Source organism: Myotis daubentonii, chromosome 2 (genome assembly GCF_963259705.1).
Source record: "Myotis daubentonii chromosome 2, mMyoDau2.1, whole genome shotgun sequence".
NCBI classification, from domain to species: Eukaryota; Metazoa; Chordata; class Mammalia; order Chiroptera; family Vespertilionidae; genus Myotis; species Myotis daubentonii.
The window spans coordinates 123,035,653-123,057,997 of record NC_081841.1 but is presented as its reverse complement, the minus strand read 5'-3'; the positions used below and the strand labels follow the sequence as shown (position 1 = coordinate 123,057,997).

The 22,345-nt window shown below is 44.3% G+C and overlaps 1 protein-coding gene and 1 long non-coding RNA gene across 2 annotated transcripts in view; one reads left to right on the top strand and one right to left on the bottom strand.

Moving 5' to 3' along the window:
• Positions 1–4,287: 4,287 nt before the first annotated feature.
• LOC132228282 (uncharacterized) lies at positions 4,288–6,047 on the bottom strand. Its single transcript, XR_009451319.1, has 2 exons — positions 5,861–6,047; positions 4,288–4,425 (listed from the first exon to the last, which is right to left on the bottom strand). It is a non-coding gene; the product is annotated as an uncharacterized LOC132228282 (long non-coding RNA).
• The window catches only part of KL (klotho), a 53,169-nt gene continuing 36,870 nt past the window's right edge, over positions 6,047–22,345 (top strand). Inside the window, exon 1 of the mRNA XM_059684432.1 lies at positions 6,047–7,064. Coding sequence (XP_059540415.1) covers positions 6,216–7,064 — 849 coding nt within the window. The 5' untranslated portion in view covers positions 6,047–6,215. The remainder of the gene's footprint in view (positions 7,065–22,345) is intronic.

Here is a 22,345-nt window from a genome sequence, read left to right as displayed (position 1 = left end):
GAGAGGTGGCTGCCAGCCCTAATCACCCCTCAGGAGCAAGAAAAGGTGGAGAAGCTCAGAGAGGCGATTGGGGCCAGCAGCCACTGCTCACACCCACTGACAACGCTGGGCCCTGACAGTGGGTGCAAGTGGTGGCTCCGGTGCTGGCAGCAGGTGTGAGCACCAGGCGGGACAGCAGTGCGTGGGAGCAAAGAATTTTCAGTAACCACCAGAGGCTCGCCCTGATGACAGCGACTGGTGCCCCACCTTGCTCTGGCGCCCCTTCTCACCTGCTCCACCATCCCACCACAGCCAATGCCCGCCATGTCCCGCACGCACACCCTGGTGGTGAGTGCACATCATAGTGACTGGTTGTTCGGTTGTTCCACCGTTTGGTCTATTTGCATATTAGCCTTTTATTATATAGGATGTTTTCCTTCTGGAAGCTTTAGGATTTTATCTTTATCTTTGGGATTCTAAAATTCCACAATGATGTGCCTTACTTTGGGTTTTTTTTTTTATCATAATTGTGCTATTTAGATCGATTTAAATGGAAACTCATGTCTTTCAATTATGAAATTTTCTGTGTTCTCTCTTGAACTCTTATAAGTTGGATTTTTATTTTCTGAATTTTCCTTAACTTTCTCTCTTATTTTCTAATGGTTTACTTTTTGTACTAGTTCCTAACAGATTTTCTTATCTTCCAAGAATTTAACAATTTTTAAATTTTATTTTTGTTATATTCTTAACAATGTGCTTTGGCCATTTCTTACCAATTCATTTATTCATTCATTCATTCCACAAATATGTATGGAATACATGCAATGTGCAAGCACTGTTCTAGTTCTCAAGGTCTTAGAGCAGGGGTCCTCAAACTACAGCCCCTGGGCCACATGCAAATACAAATATTGTATTTGTTCCCGTTTTGTTTTTTTACTTCAAAATAAGATATGTGCAGTGTGCATAGGAATTTGTTCATAGTTTTTTTTAAAACTGTAGTCTGGCCCTCCAACGGTCTGAGGGACAGTGAACTGGCCCCCTCTTTAAAAGTTTGAAGACCCCTGTCTTGCCGGGGTCCAACCCCAGCAGGTCCAGGGGTTCCCAAAGGCGTAGACGGAGTCAGCGAAGAAGGAAGGACAAGGGGACAGTGCTCAGTTGATCAGCAGCCTAGCCAGGATCTCCAGCCAGGATCTCCAGCCAAGTTCTGGTCTGAATCTCCAGAGAGGTTCTGCTTCGGATCTCCAGCGAGGTTCTGTTGCCATGTTCCCTCACTAGGTTCTCCAGCCAGGTTCTGTCCAGGTTCTCCAGCCAGGTTCAGTAGCCATGTTCCCTCGCTAGGTTCTCCAGCCAGGTTCTGTCCAGGTTCTCCAGCCAGGTTCAGTCACCAGGTTCTAGTCAGGTTCTCTTGCCAATTTCTGTAGTCAGGTTCAGTCCAGGATCTTTTGCCATGTTCTCTCCAGCGAAGTTCTTCTGTCTCTAGAGAACGTTCTGTGTAGGTTCTATGCCAAGGTTCTGTCTCTCTTGGTTCTCTTCTAAGTTCTGTCTCCTAAGTTCTGTGTCTTGCTGTATAGTTACATCTGTATTTATACCAGTTGATTCAATCCTATCAATCTCTATTACAAAGGTTAGGACGTTTCTTATCTCCGTTCCAGGGAGTAAAGATTATGTAGCTTAAGCATGATTGTTCGTAGTTAAAGTGATTAATTACCCGCCTGGCACTTAGTTAAGAGGTTTTATTCCCTCCCTAACTTCAGGGGAAAATCCCTACCTGGGGAAACAACCTTTCTCAGAGACCTTGGTTAAAACACATAGTGCCAAGAAGGTGAGCAAACATATTAAGAACAGTATGCCATATATGCCAGGTCCCTTGAAACAGCAAGCATGGACTGGCTCCCGGCACTGTCTTAGAGATACTGTAAAGAAAAAGCCAGATGCCTATTCTCATAGAGTTTATATTTTGAGTTGGGGATAAAGAAAATAAATAAGTAAACAAAGATAATCTGAGATACTCAAACTCAGTGAGAAAGATAAAACAGGGCATTGTAGTTGACAGTGATTGACTAACTGCTTTCAGGGGAGAGGTCAAAAAAATGCTGCCATCAGAATGTGGCTTTTGTTCTAAAACCTGACTGAGGAGAAACAGGCAGTCCTGTGAAGAACATTCCAGAGAGAGCAAAGAGCCAGTCAAAGGCCCTGAGGCCAGGAACCAGTTTGGCATGTTTCAAGAACAACCAGGAGGTAACTGTGGCTGCAAAGGAGTAGAGTGGAAGAGTGGTATGAGAGAAGGGCAGGGGTTGTTGGTCTATTTTGTTAACTGCTGCCTTCCTAGTGCCTAGAATAGCACTCAGCACAATACAAACATTTGTTTAAGGAGTACAGAAAGGTAGAGGCTCTGATGCGATATAATGATAAAACTTTAATATTAAATACTCTTTAAGGTCTGACCCCTGCCTATCTTTTCAGTTCACTATTTCCTTGCACAAATAGATTTATTTTTAATTAAATATATATTTTTACCACAAATATGCTACAAATATTTTTTCTTTCATATTTTGCTTCCCTATTATCTTTGCCTCCAGGTCTCCTTGCAAGTTTGACTCTTTTAAACCCCAGATATTATCAGATATTATCACATCTCTGTGAAACTTTTCCAGCTGCTGAAAATAAGGTAATTTCTCCTTCCCCTTAATTCCTCTAACACCTATCATGTGTGTCATTTGTTAATACTCAACACAACTTATTTTTTTAAAAAAAAATACGTTTTATTGATTTTTTAGAGAGAAATGGAGAGGGATAGAGAGTTAGAAACATCAATGAGAGAGAAATATCAGTCAGCTGCCTCCTGCACACCTCCTACTGGGGATGTGCCCAAAACCAAGGTACATGCCCTTGACCGGAATTGAACCTGGGACTTTCAGTCCATAGGCCGGCACTCTATTCACTGAGCCAAACCGGTTAGGGCAACACAAACAACTTATTTATTGTCACTTCCTTTATCCTGGTTCTCTAATCCAGTATTGCCTTTGAGGGCAGCAGTTGTCTTCTATATTTTGAAGTCTTAAGCTTCTCATGGTGGTTTTGCCCATGATTGTTGCTCAGTATTGGTGTTGATGTCAGTAACTTCTCAGTGAGGCCAAGTGTCTGTGGCTGGTGAGGTGTGAGGTTGGAGATGTAATTTGGCCTATGTAGGTCAGTGAGCCTCCTTCTATTACCTTGGCCAGGGAGGCCTCTGGGTCCCAAGAACACACAGGAGAAGAACTGGTCAGAAAGGATTGATGAAGAAATGTTTCAGCTCGATGACCACGTTTAGGTTGTTGAAAATCATAACCCTGGCAAAAGTCAGTAAGTAAATTTAAAATTTTCCTTTCCTTCAATGCATCAAGAACTTTATCTTCATATTTAAAGCACAACAAGTATTAAAAGTCTTATTTGTGGGAGAACAAAGCATTGAATAAAAGCCACATTTTAGATGTTCAAAGGTGGCTGTGAAAAGTAAGAACCAAAATAAAACAGAACAAATGAGGAGTAAGTAGTAGCCGTTAGTCACACTTCAGGAATCTAGAACATAACTGTCAACAAAACCTTGATAACATGGAGTTCTGGGAGGAAAGTTTAATTATCATGTAATCTTTATCATTGGATTAAATTAACTATCACCTTGGAACATCTCTGCAAATGCTGAAATCATTAGGGGATATATGTCTTCCCCCACACCCACAGGGAGGCATAAACTTTAAATGTGAAGAATTTACTCAACTTAGTCCTTGTTGTAAATCACTGTTCTAAAAAATAAAAATTTAAAAAAGCCTTAAAATTTGTTTTTTACTGTTGGTTAAATAAAAGTAGCAATAGATACAATCTGTCCTGAGCAAACAGACCACACATCAATAAGTGAACATTTTGCATAAGCTATTTTCCATGAAACCCATGAAGCATTTCTAATAGAAACTTAACAAGCTACAAAGCAGCAAACACTCTGATCTTCAGCTCTAGAAAGGAAATATGATCCTGCATGCAGACATACTAGTAGAAGCTTTTTAATTTAGCTGGAAGAGGGTGTGACTGTGCAGTTGAGTGATGTAATTTTTTTAATTGCTGAAGTGTCATTGTTTTTTATTTTATGTTTATTGAAAAATAGAAATGCCACTTGTAAGAATGGCAATAATTCTTGTTCCAGTCTGATAGCTTAATCTTACTAATTATGAAAATATATGCTATATGCTAGTTGCAGTTGGGAGTATTTAATACAATATTGAAATACATTTCTTGTGCTTTCATTTTAAGAGGATTAATAAAAGTACCTTAATCTGTAATATTTAAGACTTTATTGATTTTAAGTGTGTATGAAACAGCGCAGGGATGATCAATGGACAAGATGGATGTACCTCTGTGAGGTTCTTCATCATTCAACACAGTGCCAGTGTGTGGAGACTGGGGCACAAGGTCCTGGAATGGGAGGTAAAGGTATTTATTAGCAAGATCTTACACTTGTCTGGATACTTCATGTTTGAATCATCTGTGTGCACATTTTTCATTTGAGCTCCACAAGCCTGTAAGGTGGCGGGACCAACATGTCAGCTGTCTCCATTTGATAGATGAGGATCCTAAAGTTTGTCCTGGCCAAGATCACAAAGGTGGAGAACCTCTGGCTCCAGCAAAACTTTACATAGACAAGTTCCCTGCTAACTCCAAGACGACAAGGCCCCACTTCCCACAGTTCTTCTCAGCCAGAGAGGAGGGCCAGCCCGGCGCTGCTGCCACAGACTGGACGCCAACTCCGTAGGTCCTAGATCCGGAGGGAGCCCGCAGCGACGATCCTTATTGCTCCCTGGATGCGTTTGGAGAACCACATTCCTAGCACGAAAGGGAAGGCCTTCATGCTGTGGCCAGAGCTATCCGCACTCAGAAGGAAGGTTGTCCTGCGGTTTTTCTTAATTTATTTCACCCAGTTCTCCAGACGTGTCCTCGGTCTTCGGACGAGATTCGCATAGGAGATGCTGAGGACTTCTGCAGCCATGTGCAATTGGGGGTCCAGTGGGCTCTGCCCGTGACCTCTCAGCCCCTCTCGCCAGCTGTCCCATGTTGTCATCTCTCCCTGCACAGCCAGAGGCACCAGAAGCAACCCGGTTGTGGCATGCTGGCCCGGCCCCCTCTCTCTCCGTGGGGCCAAGTGGCAGTCCCAAGGCGAGCTAGGCTGAGGCTGGCCGAGCAGGAGCAGGCTGAGCCCGTCGCTGTATATTATGCTGTTCATGTGCATTTGGGGCTAGTCTTAGAGAAGAACTCCCACTCTCTCCTCCCTCCCCGACGCTTCCCCTGGTAGCGCCTTCTGGAAGCTTCTCTCCTGCTGCCCAGCCTGCGCCCTGGAGGGGCAGTCCTTGTGCCCTCCGCCTCCTGGCCAGGCACTACGCTGCACCATTGCGTTTTTTTACATTCAACTTTAGTATTTTTACTATTATGAGACTTTCCCTCCAAATTCCTCAATAAGAATGACTTTCCAACCAAAATAAATAAATAACAGTAAAAGGGAGAGTCCCAAGACAACCATACAGCTCCTATGTCTTCCTCCAGAGCTTCCTAGAGTGGGGCCTGGAGGACAGCCATCGGCCCTGCGCAAGTGCCTGGTTCTCACATAAAGGCTTTAAGGAAAGTCCACCTTCATTCCTTGTCTTGCAACATTCAAAGTTCCGACATAAGTCTCCCCACCTTGCCATCCCAATATGGCTTCAGCCAATTCCTAATTGGCTCTAGTCACGTCAATCTAAAGCTTTTCTTGGCCTCCCAGGGGTAGAAAAGAGAAAGTTGGTGCCTCCAGGTCGGCGGACCCATGAGGCTGGCAAAGGCCCCGCGCCAGACTCAGGGAAAGTTGGTTGGCTGCCTTTACCTCCCGGACCAACACCCACTCCTCGGCTTATTCCTGGAGCGCGAGGATGTGGGAAAGAGAAGGCAGCGCGCAGAGAACTTAGGTCGCCCAAACATCCTCCGTGGCTCCCAGGCGCAGCGAGGAACAGGTGCCTTTTCTCTGACGTCCAGGAGCGGAGCTTGCTGCCCCTTGCAGGCGGTCGCGCCCCTTCCCCTGGCAACTGCTGGTCTTTGCGCCCTTGTCTCCCCCCTCCGCCCTTTGCAAGGCCGGGCAGACTCCGGCTCTCAGGTAATTATTGCCAACCCGGCCCCCCGGGAAGCGGGGGTGGGCGCGCCGGCGCGGGGTGGGCGGCGCGGTGGGGCGCGAGCATAAAGGGATGGCGCGGGGCCCCGGGGCCCGGATCACAAGCAGCATGCCGGCCCGCGCCCCGCCACGCTGTCCGCGGTCGCCACCGCTGCCGCCGCTGCTGCTGCTGCTGGCCCTGGGCGGTCGCCTTCTGCGCGCTGAGCCTGGAGACGGTGTGCAGACTTGGGCCCGCTTCGCGCGCCCTCTGGCCCCCGAGGATGCTGGCCTCCTCCACGACACCTTCCCCGACGGCTTCTTCTGGGCTGTGGGCACCGCTGCCTACCAGATAGAAGGCGGCTGGCGGCAGCACGGCAAGGGCGAGTCCATCTGGGACGCGTTCACCCACTCACCCCCAACACTCCCAGGAGACCCCCCGGTAGCTGGTCTGCCGTCGGGTGCCCTGTCAGAGTCCTTGCCCGCCACCGGGGACGTGGCCAGCGACAGCTACAACAACGTCTTTCGCGACACGGAGGGACTGCGTGAGCTCGGGGTCACCCACTACCGCTTCTCCATCTCGTGGGCTCGAGTGCTCCCCAATGGCAGCGCCGGCAACCCCAACCGCGAAGGGCTGCGCTACTACCGACGCCTGCTGGAGCGGCTGCGGGAGCTGGGAGTGCAGCCTGTGGTCACCCTGTACCATTGGGACCTGCCCCAGCGTCTGCAAGACGCCTACGGCGGCTGGGCCAACCGCACCTTGGCGGACCACTTCAGGGATTTCGCCGAGCTCTGCTTCCGCCACTTTGGCGGCCAGGTCAAGTACTGGATCACTATCGACAATCCCTACGTGGTGGCCTGGCATGGCTACGCCACTGGGCGCCTGGCCCCCGGCGTCCAGGGTAGCGCTCGGCTCGGGTACCTGGTGGCGCACAACCTCCTGTTGGTGAGTTCGAGGGGCCAGGCGGAGGGCCACGCCGGGGACAGGGCCTCTGGAGACTCCAGGGTCAAGAGGGGTGCCTGAGATGTTTGTGTGATCACTCGGGAGTCGCAGGAGGCGTGTCGGGCGGTGCGGGGCGGTGCGGGGCGGTGCGGGGGGGGGGTTTGGGGGTGTGTGAAGGGTGCGGGGAAGAGACCCAGCAGTTTAGGCTTTCTTTGGAGGGCGTGGAGTTTGGAATGGGAAGGAAACTCCGCAGTGGGCGCTCAAATGAGTGCCTAGAGTGAGTGCCCTTTGGAGACCATTTGTCAGGAAGATAATGGAATCAGTTTCTCCCGGAGAAACGGGAGCTCCTTTCTCTGGGTGTAGAGAAATCTCCCAATGTAAGGCGGGAGGATTTATTAATAGTTGCTATGGGGAGGATGAGGAGGGTGAATGAAAGACCAAGTTTGTTCAGAAGCTGCGGAGACAGCTTTACTCTGCTAGGGTTTGTGGAGATGGCAGGAGTTCAATGTTAATCCAGTAAGATCTGTGTTGCTTGTGACTCAGTGCACAGCGCAGCAATGCAGAGGTGTCAAAATCGCATATCGTGGAGAGCTGGGTTTACATGTCTTTGGAAGTTCTTTCTGTCTAACCTTATTTAATTGGCAGGGGTGTGAAAAACCCTAAAACAATTTTAAACAAAGCTAGCCATAAAAGCACATAACTACAAATGTCCTCCAAGTGTATTTCCATGATGCTCTCGTCAATTGGAAGGATTCCTCCGGAAGATATTCTTAATCTGAAAAAAAAAAATGATTTGAACACCGTTGTACAAAAAGCTTCATAATATTTGACAGTACAAAATGTTGTTATGCTACGATCAAGTTGTCTCCCAAAAAATTCTTCCTCCTTTTTCTTCTTTACTTAGTGTTCAGGATTAGGTCTCATTGATTTGAGCATTCATTTATAATGATGTCAGTTGTTGGTACACTTTGTATAGTTTTGTATCAAGAGAATATTTTATGTGTATGTACAAACATTTTAATAAAAGTGTTTAAATGTTTAACTTTTGGTACTGTATTTTGGTGACTCACTAAGAATTAAGCCAAGCATTTTGAACAAATTCAAGACAGAACACTTCTGAATATTTTTAATTGAAGCTGTAGATAATTGAGGCATCACACATGGGTTATTGAGTTGGCTTAGTGCTCTGGGCTTCCAGTGATGTTGTAATAATGACTAAATACATTGTATGTCAGCTCCACAAAATCTGCTACCACAGATCATAGAAGCATGCTGGATTTGTTTGAAAAAAATTGAGATGTTAGTGATTTCATATTGATATATATCTTTTCATTAACATACTTCAGAACAATGCTAATAAACTTTTCAGTTTGGCCATCCTTTTAAGGAATCAAACAAAATATCATAAGGACCACCTGTTTATGGTTGGTGATAGAAAAATTCTGAGGAGAACTGGCCCCTCTTCTGAGGAAGACATAAGCAAATTTCAGTCCATACCAGAAAAAAATAAGAGATTCATGGACCAGCTGGAAGACCAAATAGACCATTTCTGCAAAATCACCACTTTAGATTTAAATCACATGAGTTATATTTTTAGAGTGCATGTAATAAACTCCATATGTATACAAAAGTCATCAGTTGCTATTTTAGTGACTTACATGATTATTTCATATGTAAAGTAAGGTATTGAGACAGCAGGAGCCTTCTTGTACTCTGGTATTTTACATAGTCAGCATGCTTTTGATTCTTGTGCCCACTCTCAGCCCTTTGATTAACTTTTCAGTTATATTTTTGGATCCTTACACACACACACACACACACACACACACACACACACACACACAGTTGCCAAACACTAACCACCCTTCCCAGGAATGCAGTGGACTCTGAATTCATAGGAAATTAGTGACAGGTGACACTTGCTTTTGCTGATCCTGCAATCAAAATGCTAGTTGTTGTAAAACATTACTTTTGCTTTCAAATTTCTTTGGTTTGGAATTTAGTCACTTTTGTATCTTATGAAGTAAGTTGTCATTATCAAAGAATATCTTAAATTAATTTTTTCATTAGATATTTTAATTCAATTTTTTTTAATTTTATTGATTTTTTTACAGAGAGGAAGGGAGAGAGATAGAGAGTTAGAAACATCGATGAGAGAGAAACATCGATCAGCTGCCTCCTGCACATCTCCTACTGGGGATGTGCCCGCAACCCAGGTACATGCCCTTGACCGGAATCGAACCTGGGACCTTTCAGTCCGCAGGCCGACGCTCTATCCACTGAGCCAAACCGGTTTTGGCTTAATTCAATTTTTAATATTCTTTCTTCCTGTAGTGTTGCAGAGAGGGGGGATAGTTAAGTTTTGACCTTACTTGAAGAGATAAAACATATTCTGCAAGTTTTGTTAATAGAACATTTCAGCTGGGGCTTAAATATTGCTGTTAGGGGCCACTGAATTCCTCACATTTCATTTGCATTTGGGGATCTGATGCTGCTGAAGGATAAAGTTGGCCAGCACCCCTCCACTTTGGTTCTGTACTGTGCTTCCACTCCTTTAAAAATTGGGTAAGGATACCCCCTGGGGACACTGGAAATTTTACATGTGCGACCTCCCCACCCCCCACCCCCACCCACACCCACACCTGCCCCGAGATTTAAGAATTATTGTTGGGCTGGAGGACAGAGGTAGGCCAAACTATAGAATGAATAAAGGGGGGGATCTTTTGTGGGTTCCTGACACTGGGATAAATCTTGACAGAAAGAGGAGAAGAGAGAAGAGAGAAGAGAGAAGAGAGAAGAGAGAAGAGAGAAGAGAGAAGAGAGAAGAGACACAGCACTTAGAACTGAAAGAATTTCCCTGAAGAGCTCTGGGAGGCTGGACTGCTTTGCTCATCAACACTAATAAAAGAGAAAAATGGTAATTGACGTACGAAGATACCCTTTTCATTGGCTAATCAGGGCTATATGCAAATTAACTGCCAAGATTGGCAGTTAACTGTCAACAAGATGGCGGTTAATTTGCATATGTAGGCACAATGCAGGGAGGTGAAAGGGAAAGCAGGAAGAAGCCCCCTGCCACTGACAGTGATTGGAAACCCAGGGGGGAGCTAAGAGCTGGGGGGCAGGGCAAAGGCGGCCCTGGGGCTGCCTTTGCCCTGCCCCCCAGCCATGATCAGAGAATCAGGTGCCTTTTCTGCCCTGGCCAGTGATAGCAGGAAGTAGGGGTGGAGCCAGCAATGGGAGCTGGGCACAGTCGAAGCTGGCAGTCCCAGGAGCTAGGGGTCCCTTGTCTGGGCCTAAAGCGAAGCCCACGATCGCGGGGCCGCTGCAGCTGTGGGTCCCCGCTGCCCAGGCCAGACGCCTCAGCCAGAGGCATCCTGCAGGGGCAGGGGCGGAGCCCGCGCGATCGCGGCGCCCCCTGCTGCCACTGCAGGTCCCCGCTGCCCGGGCCTGACGCCTAGGCCAGAGGCGGCAGGCCTGGGCAAGGGGCCAATCCTGCAATTGGAGGGTGATGGGGGTCAACGCCTGAGGGCTCCCAGTATGTGAGAGGGGGCAGGCTGGGCTGAGGGACACTCCCCCCCACACACACACACCCAGTGCACGAATTTCGTGCACCGGGCCCCTAGTCTGTGTATAATACAGAAAAAGAACAACCTCTCTCTCAGACTTGAAGAGGGACTGTGTGCCTTCACAGATCTTGAAAGATTTTCTTGAGGACCTCTGAAAAACTAGCATTGAGGCCTGTAGTTGGGAATTCAGCCTCTGAGTTTTTTGTTCTGCCCATGGGTTTCTGAGAGGACCAGGACTGAGTTGAAGATACACATGGGCCTCCCATGAAGTCATGCCAATGTTCGTAGAGGGCACCTATGGAAAAAGACAACTTATTTCACTTAAGGAGGTGAGGCCAGGAGATATTACTTTGGGCACTGATGCAAAGTACAAACATGACTGGTATTGAAATTAATGTACACATTAACAGCCATGCTCATGTCTTAGCTGACCTGTCTGCAATATGTATCTAGCCACTCTTCTCTCTTTCTTGACACACCTCAAGTTTACTTCCAGAACCGTATTCTCTCTTCTCCTCTCAGCTCACTGGTGATCCCTTCTCAGTCCCCTTTGCTTATGCCTCCTCACCTTGTCTCTAATATTGGCATGCCCAGGACTTTTCCCTGAAGCCTCTTCTCTAGATTCACTCCAAGTGATTTCTTGAATACTCTCTATATCCTGATGACTGCCAACTTTGAGTCTCCAGCCAGAACTTCTCTGAACTCTGGATATAAATAGACTACTGTCTTATCTACTTAGATGTCCAGTAGGCATGTCACATTGAACACATCCAAATGCAAACTCCTGTTTTTCCCCATCTTCGTTATGGCATCTTTGCTCTTTCAGATGGGTGGAGTCACAAACCTTACATCCTCCTTTTATCTCATGTCTTATTTTGAATCCATCAACAGCTCCAACTACTTTCAAAATATATCCAGAATCCAACCATTTCTCTCCCTATCTAAAACAACAGTTAGAGCACCCATCACATTCTCCCTGGATAATTGGAATAGTTTCCTAGCTGATGCCCTTGCTTCTGCCCTCACCTGCTGCAGTGTCCCATGAGGGGTATTTTCAAGGATACTGTTATATGGGTGTTAGGTTTGATCAAGCAATTGAACTAATACCCCTCCCCTGGGAACTGGCTTTTCAGGTCATTTCACTATGGACATTCCCTTTGCTGAAGACCACATTTCACTTGTGGTGACCACATTCTATTATCTCCCCTCCGGCTATGCATAAAGAAGTCTCTGCCCAGAAAAAAAAGCTTTAAAAGCTGCTGACTCCAGTTACTGGGTGCTGGAGCCATCCAGGATCAGCCACCTGGTGTGCGGATGATTGAATAAATTTGTGATCCTTCACCACCCTGGTCTCGTGCGTTCCTCCTTCGGCAACCTAACATTTGGTGCCAGAAACCCGGGAGGGTTCCATGGGGAGCGGAGCCATCATCCTGGCTTTGGTCACCCCAAGTTTGCTACTCGGACAGCAGTAGGCAGCGGCAGCTCGTCCTGGGCTTACCTCCAAATCCTACTCAGGTGACTCGATTGCCAGCCTCGATCAGGTCTCCCTCCCTTATGGGTCCCCTCCAGCCAGCCAAGGAGGACACAAGACCTGGAATCTCTCCTCCATTGCTGACCCTCCATCCCACACCGGCCAATCTTCTCTAGGTGAGTGACATTCCACAATTCCCCTCGTCTCGGGTCTTCTGCCCACTCTCTCTCACTGACTTCTTGGAAGTCTCTCATCTTGAAAGTCCTAGCGCTAGGCCAGAAGATTCCTCAGCCGTTTGGCTTTGGGTCCTTCTGGATTGGAGATGCCCAGTCCAGAGGGTCACCTCTCATTTCTAATGGTGATTTGTTTAGCAGCAGGGACGCCTGCCCTAAACAGTCACCTTTGGGTTTGTGGTCTGTCACTCACCCTTCCTGTCTCATGGGCCACTCGTGGGGGAGATCATGCCCAACCACCTCACTTTATTTTGTAACACTGTTTGGCCACAACATAAACTAGATAATAAGTCTCAATGGCCTGAAAACAGCACTTTCAATTTTAACACACTGAACAATTTAGATAATTGCTGTTACTGCAAGGAAAATGGTCAGAGATTCCAGGCCTTTTTTCACCCTTCAGTCCCAATCATCTCTCTCAGTCCTGCTCTACCCATCAGATCTTTCTCCTTCACACACAACATCTTAACCCTAACACTTCTGATTCTGAATCTACTCTTGACCTAGCAGACCACCAACCTCCACTCCCTCTCCTCCCTCCCCTGCAGTAGATTCCCTAACCAACAACCACCTTCTCCCCGAGTCCGAGAGCCCAAATCCTGAGAACATGAGCTCCAAAACAGCCTTTTCCTATCTAACACTTGTTCTCAGGCCACCCAAAGACTGCGTTCCTCAACAGCCTCTTCTATTCCCACGCCAATTCCACCCCCGAGGGAGGCAGCAGGAACTGAGGGCATAGTCTGAGTCCACGCCCCATTCTCTGTGTCCGACCTTGCACAGATTGAGAGACATCTCAGATCTTTTTCCACTGACCCGATCACCTGTACTAAGGAATTTGACAAACTTAATGAAATCACTCAGGGTCCTCACAAAAACCCAGCTCTCCTTCTCTCCTGCCTCATGGAGGCCTTACAGAAATTTACCACCTTAGACTCTACCTCCCTAGAAGAAGCCCTTCTTCTGAACACCCATTTTATATCCCAATCAGCCCCTAACACACACCATAAACTTTGAAAAATAGACACAGGTCCACAAACCCCTCAAAAAGACCTCGTTAGCCTGACCTTTAAGGTCTTTAATAATAGAGACTAGGAGACCCAAATCCAAAAACAAAGGTGAGATCATTCCAAGGCTGAGGCCTTCCAGCTCCTAGCCACAATTCTCATAAACCCCAAACTTAGTGCCAGTCCTCCAACTGCAGGTAAGTCAGGGGCTAAGCCTCTTCCAGGCCCATGCTTCAAATGCAATAAGGCAGGATAATGAACCGAGTTCTGCTCAAATCCGAGACTCCTGCCTGGGCCCTGCCCAAGTTGTGGAAGGGAAGGCCACTGGAAATCAGACTGTAGTCTGGCCCTGCTGGGTCGGAACTCAGCCAGTCCAGCAAGGCTGCCCTCTGGATCTGGTTTGGAGCTCCCAGACCTCCTGGGACTGGTCACCAAAGAAGCTGCCCAGGCCCTGACAGGGCCCCACAGACTTACATCACCAGGACAGAACCTTGGGTAACAACTGTGTTGGCAGGTAAGCCAATCTCCTTTTCCTTTTCAATTTACACCGAGGCCACTTATTCTGCCCTCTCTGAATTTGCTGGGACCCTTGTCCCCTCCTCAGTCTCTATTATGGGGGTTGATAGATTAGTCTCACAGCCATTAGCCACCTTGCCTCTACACTGCAGCTTACTAAATTCCCCCATTCACTCTTTTCTCATTCTACCTCGGTGCCTGGCCAGGGCTACCATACATTCCCTCATAAAACCCAGTTGTCCCAAACCACAGTCACCTACCTCAATGTCACACTGTCACCCCACAAGGCCGAGTCATTCCTTGGACTCTAAACACCTTATCTCCTTATCTCCTCCATGTCTGTTTCCTCCTCTGAACAAGAAATTTTCTCCTTTCTCAGGCTCAGTGGATGCTCTCGCCTCCAGGTTCACAACTTTAGTCTTCTTGCAAAGCTCCTCTATGACATGACATGACAAAGGAACCCCCTCACTGAGCCTTTAGTTACCAAGGCCAACATTCTCACCCCTTTAATGCTCTGAAAACTGCTCTGACCTCAGCGCCTTCTCACTCCCCCCCAACCCCCACCTTTCTCAGAGAACAACTTTCTGCACATGCTTACTTAACAGTCCAGTTATTATCAGAAACTGAGCTCATTATCTACCAAACCTTAGCATGTTATCTCTAAGGAAAAATCCAGCAGTTTTGAATCCAAGCAGCTAGAGATCTAGGAACAGGCTGCGGGGCCTGCTCCCTCCTCCCCCTGCCTTTTCTCCAGCCTTATATACCTATACATAATTTTCCAAAGTTTTATTAACTCAAAGACTTTGGAGCATTGCTAGGTTAAATGATAAACATCTAAATATTTTAAAATAGCATACAATACTGAAACATTGATTGCTAGACATGTTTTAATTCACCTGCTCTTATTTTTTATTACAGAAGCTCTCTTGTACTTTGTTGAATGTATATTTTCTTGAAAGTAAGAGTGTGTTTAAAGTGTGTTGATAAATGTCAATCTAAGAAATGTTGGCTGTTTACTTTTTGGTTATCATTGAAAAATTAAGGTTCCTAAGAGTGAAGAATTCTAATACATTAAAAGAAAGAAAGAAAGAAAGAAAAGGTCTGTACAAGTTGCTGAAGGTATGACAGAAAGAAGGAATATTAGAGTAGAAATACTTAACAGAAGGTCTGAGGCATGTTTTGCATTTTTGATGGACATAGAAGGTTTGAAGGCTAATTTAAAAGTGTGAAATTTGTGGAGGTTGCATATGTGATGAGAAGGAAAATAGAAATATTGAAAGAAAGAAATAAGTTCTAAAGTTAACTATTTACAAGAATTGTAAAAGGGCCATTTTACTCTGAGCAAGAAAGCCTAAGGTTTCAGTCTCCAAGCCTGGCAGGACAAGGTTGCTGGGTACTTCTTAAGCTAAACCAGAATATTCAGCAGCGGAATTTTAAGACAGAAGCATACATAATGCCTCAGACTCCCACCCAGCCTGCTCTTCAGATTGGCTAAGGGGATGGGGGCAAGGGTGGCATTTGTACTTCATGGGTCAAATATATAGGTTTGCTTACTTTGCTTTTTCAGTAAAGGAGCATACTTTAATTACTTGGGTAAGTTAGCTTTTCACAACATAATCAAGGTCTCATATAAACTCATTTATATGAGAAGCCAATATTTTATGAGCAACTGGTTCTAGTAAAGTCCAAAGTAAAATTTGCCTATATATGCAAATGAGCACTAGCCAAAAAAGAATGCTGTTTAGAAGTAAATTTAAGCTTAAAAAGAAGGAATTTAAAAATCTCTTCCACTACTATTTACAGAATAAACTAAAAGTTATTATTTAAGCATTAAATCTCACCATTAATGAGACACCATAAGTAAAAAGAAAGTTACTTTTACTTGAGATGTATGCATTGCAGTATTGGCCAGCATGTCTCTGTCCTACCGGTTTTTTCTGGAAGGTAACCAAGTTGGTTGCTCTATTTGAAAGAAAGTAAAAGTTTTTAATGTAGCAATTTCAGGTTTAAAAGTAAAACAGCAAGGATTAAGGTTCAGTAAAAATAAGAAGTTAAGCCAGGGAGTGGTAGATTATAACCTCAGGAAATTTAAAGTACTAAATTTGGCTGGTCTGAATGCAGTGGTGTCTTACAACTAATTGATCACAGACAGTCTGTCTTACTTCTTATCCAACCATCCAGGCTCCTGGCTTCAACTGCTCCTTTCCTTTCCCTTTTCTTTTCCCTTGAATAACAGCCCATTCTAGTGTTCCTGCCCACTTGCACTGCAATAAAATCTCAACCACTCATCTGTCACCCCTTATTGGTAGTGCCATGGCGACTACTCTCTCAGCTTGGAGCGTGGAACCAGGAAAGGGAATCTCATACCCTTTAGTCCACCTCTCCTCTTACACTTTTCAGCTTGTCTCCATGATCAGGGATTTTTCTTCCTCTGTGGGGAAAACACATACATCTATCTCCCTATCAGCTGGACAGAAACCTGTACTCTTTTCTCTCACCCAATGTAGATGTAGCCCTCAATAATCAGTCTTTGCCTATCCCCGTAACCCATCATATCTGACACAAAAGAGGAGTCCAGATAATCCCTCTCCTAATAACCCTGGGCATCACAGCAGGGGTTGGAACTGACACAGGGAGCTTAACCACTGCTCTACCTATTTTGAAACCCTGTCTCAGGGCCTACAATAAAACTGTGGATGCCCAGCAAGGGGCAAAACTGGGAAAACAAGGACCTCACCCCCAGGGTAACCTATCCTCCCCTTTCATATGACTAGTCAGGCAACCGAGACCCCTGATCTTCCCCACCCTCCCTAAAGATAACATCTAGGTCTCAGTTGTATTTCAGCTCCAGGCCTAGAAAAGCAGCAAAACTAGACAAGTGACACTGTGGTAGCCTCAGAACCAGCTTTTACCTCCCAAGTCACTCAACAAGACCATTTTCAAGACTTCACCAACCAGTCTCTTGGGGAAATCATGCTGCTGCGACCCCTCATCCAGCCCACTACTATCAAGGTCCATTTCCCTGTGATCTCAACATCCCACCTCAGCAGGAAGTAATTACAGAAGATATGACCTTCATCCCTATTCCATAAAATAAAAAGGCTGGAATGTTAGGTTTGATCGAGCAATTGAACTGATACCCTTCCCCCAGGAACTGGCTTTTCAAGTCATTTCACTATGGACATTCACTTTGCTGAAGACCACATTTTACTTGTGGTGACCACATTCCATTATCTCTCCTCCGGGTATGCATAAAGAAGTCTCCACCCAGAAAAAAGCCCACCAAAAGTCCTTTAAAAGCCATTGATTCCAGCCACTGGGTGCTGGAGCCATCCAGGCTCAGCCACCTGGTGTGTGGATGATCGAATAAATTCATAATCCCTCACCACTCTGGTCTCGTGCTTTCCTCCTTCAGTGACCTAACAATAGGAGCAAGATAAAGTTCCTTGTTTATGAAAATCTCACCTTTTCTTCAAGAACCAGCAAATTTTCTGCCTTTAACCCCACACCTGAATGTTATTTCTTTCTTCTATGGATTCCCATAATGCTTCATTGTGATGGCTCCTACCACATTACATTGTTCCTTTATTTAACCATTTGCCTCCTTACACCACTCCACTTGCTAGGCAATTCCTTAAGTGAGGAAACCATGTTCACTTCATCTATTCTAAAATTCCCTCTTGGAGGATCCAACATGGCGTCATAGGTACACACCTGTACTTCCTGCCTCGCACAACTACATCAAAACTACAACTAAAAGAAAAAATGGATATCATCCAGAACCACGAGAAGGCTGGCTGAGTGAGAAAAACCCATTTGAGTCTGGTAGGAGGTATAGAAGCACATGCAAGATGGGCCAGCAACTGGGTGCGCTGTTCTCTTTTTTAATCCCAAGGCAGATACAAGCTCCCAATTGCTCTGAACTCCAGTTCTGGGTGAGACTCTGGGGACCCAGACTCATACAGGGAGAAACTGGACTGTCTGGCATCAGGCAGGAACACGAGGGTGGCTTTCTCTCAGAGGTGCTTGCAGTGATCATTGTTCCTACACAGGGCACGGAACACGGAGACTCAGGGACCTCAGGGACCTCTCCAATGCAGGGCTTACTGGCAGCCACTGATGTTTGTTCTGTCCTGGTGATTCCATGAGACCCCGCCCCACCCAATTTACAACCCCACCCAGCTGTGCACAGCGACTTTTGCATATGAATGGCCTGTGTTCTCACCGCCTAAAACCTAACAAATTGCAACTGGTTCAGAGAGCCCCAGAGCTTCCAAAAGAAGGCCTAAGGCATCTGCAGATGTCTCTGAAGCTCCTGCTGGGTGGCCTGAGGCAGTGGCTGATTTTGCACCTCCTTGGAGATCCAAGAGCCTGTGTACCCAGGAGTCAGTGTGAGACCATAGCAGATTACAACTCTTCATATCCATAAGAGACACACTCAAGGGACAGACTCAGTGAGCACCAAAGCCCCACTGAAGCAAGACCTGCCCCATAAGGGTGTCTTCAGCACAGCAGTTCTCCCATTATAGACACGGCTGGTCCTCACAGCCAATTGGCCTGGTGGTCAATTCCTCCCAGTGATACCAACAGCATTCAAGGCTTAACTACAACAAGACTGTGCACATAGTCCATAAAGGGGTGCACCAAGAGTGGCAACCTCAGGTAATTGGGGAGGCTGAGCCACTGAGCCCTATAGGACACCTAGCACACAAAGCCACTCTATCAACACAGGGAAGCAGCCAAAATGTGGAGACAAAAATATGTCACAAATGAAAGAAATGGAGGAAAGCAAAATACTGGATATAGAGTTCAAAACTATGGTTATAAGGTTACTCAAGAATCTTCTAGAAACCTCCAAGAAATTTACTGAGACCCTCAAGGATATGAGAAAGGACCAATTAGAAATTAAGCATACACTGACTGAAATAAAGAATATTATACAGAGATCCAACAGCAGATTAGAGGATCCCAAGAATCAAGTCAAAGATTTGAAATACAAAGAAGTAAAAAACACCCAACAGGAAATGCAAAAAGAAAAAAGAATCTAAAAATATGAAGATAGTGTAATGAGCCTCTGGGACAACTTCAAGCATACCAACATCTGAATTATGGGGGTGCCAGAAGAAGAGAGCAAGATATTGAAAACCTATTTGAGGAAATAATGACAGAAAACTTCCTCTATCTAGTGAAAGAAATAGACTTACAAGTCCAGAAAGTGCAGAGAATCCCAAACAAGAGGAATCCAAAGAGGACCACAACAAGACACATCATAATTAAAATGCCAAGGGTAAAAGACAAAGAGAGAATCTTAAAAACAGCACGAGAAAAACAGTTAGTTACCTACAAGGGAGTACCCATATGACTGTCAGCGGATTTCTCAACAGAAACTATGCAGGCCAGAAGGGAGTGGCAAGAAATACTCAAAGGGATGAATAGCAAGAACCTACAACCAAGATTACTTTACCCAGCAAAGCTATCATTTAGAATTGAAGGTCAGAAAAATAGCTTCACAAACAAGAAAAAGCTAAAGGAGTTCATCACTACCAAACCAATATTATATGAAATGCTGAAAGGTATTCTTTAAGAAGAGAAAGAAGAAGAAAAGGTTAAGATAAAAAATTATGAACAACAAAGTGACAACAAATACATATCTATCAACAAGTGAATCTAAAAATCAAGTGAATAAAAAATCTGATGAACAGAATAAGCTGGTGAATATAATAGAATCAGGGGGCTGTACTGACAATTCTCGGGGGGAAGGGAGCGTGGGGTGTGCGGGAAGAGACTGGACAAAAATCGTACACCTATGAATGAGGACAGTGGGGGCGGGGGTAAGGGCATGGGGTGGGGTGGGAACCCAGTGGCGGGGAGCTATGCGGGGGGGGGGGGGGGAAGAGGAACAATAAAGATTTATTTTTTTAAAAATAAAATTCCCTCTTGTTCTTGGTAGGTGCTCAGTGAATGACTTCTAACTATTTAATAGCCTGACTCTGGCTTTGTGAAGGATGCTTCCAGGATTTGCTCTCTTTCTCAGTCTTTCTGCCTACTTTCTATTGGGAAATACTAAATCCTAACCAGAAAGGAAAATCAATAAACATAATGAGGCAGAATTTGATATTTTCAGTAAAAGCTTAAGGTTAATCATCAAATTGATGATTCCATTGTAAAAATTTCCAAATAATTATAAAACTATCTATAATCAGTATAGAACTTTATGAAGAAGTTTTTGAAATGGGAGGTAGGGAAAGTCTTCTGGCTGGCTTTATGAACATGAATTGGAAGTGGCTTTGTTATCTGGTTGAATTTTCATTCCCCAAGTAATAGGAGAGGCAATTTACCTGCTAGATACATGCTCAAATTATATATGCTATGTACTTTTGGGAAGCACTATACCAATTTTCCCCCCCAAATATATTTTATTGATTTCAGAGAGGAAGGGAGAGGGAGAGAGAGAGAGAAATATCAATGATGAAAGAGAATCATTGATTGGCTGCCTCCTGCATGCCCCCTACTGGGGATGGAGCCTGCAACCAGGCATGTGCCCTTGACTGGAATCAAACCTGGGACTCTTCAGTCTGCAGGCTGACAATTTATCCACTGAGCCAAATTGGCAAGGGCTATACCAATTTTCTTTTAATTAAAATGTATTTAGTACATGGATGGAATAATCAACTGAGTTGAAACAATGTATTTTACAGAATACTACAAAATTCAATTGTATGTTTAATCAGAAATAGATAAAATATCTCCCAAAGAACTTGACTCACTCCCCCTTGAATATCTGATTGAACATAGTGTTTTTTGAAGGTTACAGTCAAGTCTAAGAAAAAAATTAAGAATAGAAAGGAATAATAAAATGATTTTAAAATCGTAGCAATATTTAACAATGTCAATTATTTTGAGTTGAAGAAAAGAGGCAATATACAGACTACTAAGCATTCAAATAATGTCAATGTGCACTGCTTAAGTATAAATTTGATGAATGTACAGCTACATTACCTGGATATGTTATTAGTCATGACTTTTGCACACAAACGTCTTCTGATTTATCTTAATTTTTCAAACAATACAATGCTCTAAGTCAGAATTTTATTATAATTATTTTGTATAAAAGGTGCCTTTCTTTCAATGAATGTTATCTTTTAAAGCATAACATAAATTTTGGCTGTAGGAGGATAATAGAATACATATCTATTAGAAGGACAAGAAATAAAAGAATGAGTAAATAAAAATACATACAGTTATTGAATCCTCCAAGATAAAATCTTCTGAGGAAACTGATATTTGCAATTTCTACTTAAACAGATAAGCATATTCTACCTTTTATATACTCTTATCTTGATATATCTTGGTACAAAATTAATCCAAAGGTTCACTATACCTCTTCTCCCTGCTATCTAGGGATAAACTCACATTTATCCTCCAAAGAGTTGACATAAATACTTCCATTTTGTGATAACAACAGGCAGAGCAGATCATGTGCTCATTTGTAATTCATTGAGATCAGAGAGGAATAAATAATATCATTTATTTTTAAATTTTAAGTGTTTATCTCAGCCCTGGGAACAGAGTAAATGTTCAATATAAATTTTAATGAAGGAATACATGTAATGTAAAATAATCTGTACTTGTTTTAATATGTCCTTTTTCTTTCTTGCAAATTGGATAGTTACAGTCTGCTTTCTCACATATGTCTAGGAAGGAATTTCGGAGTGAGGAAGAATGGAAAAAATTCCTGCCTAGATAGGTATATGACCTTTGTGCATCCCCAGGGCAAATAATATCCCAATTTCCTCCAGTACACAGGGAAGGAGGGGAAGAGGAAGAATGTGGCTGACCTGGAGGCTGTATTATCCCTTCCACTCACATCCTATTGGAAGGACCCAGTCACATGGTGTAAGGAGCCAGGGAATTATTGTCTGCTGTGGAACCCTGTGCTCAGAGAATAATTCTATTATGTTGAAATCAGGTGAGAATAGCTCATTCTGGGCAACCAACCATCTCTGCCACACTACCTACCTCCCAGATATATCTTGAGAATTAAAACAAAATCATGTATGTCAACATGTTTTAGAAAACATAAAGAGCTCTACAAAAGTGAGTTGAGGTATTAATTTATTGTCAATAATAATACTAATAATAATAATGGCAAAGTACTGGAAAAATTATCCTCTTAAGCTATTTTAGAAGAAATGAAATTGTTGTCTTACTTAACTTTTTCATTGCAACTTGTAGCATTCAATGGGATGAAGTCTTTGCAATATGTTTTGTAGCATTTGACCAAATATTTTAAAATAATTTTGAAATAACCAATTTTACATAAAACATATTATTACCACATAACTTTTCTGGATACAGCTTGATGTTGTTGTTTTTTTAATTAAAAATTTTATAAAATTGGTTTTTAGAGAGAGAAAAACAGAGAAGGAGAGACAAAAATTGATGTGAGAGAGAAACATTGATGGGCTGCCTCCTGCAAGCCTCCTACCAG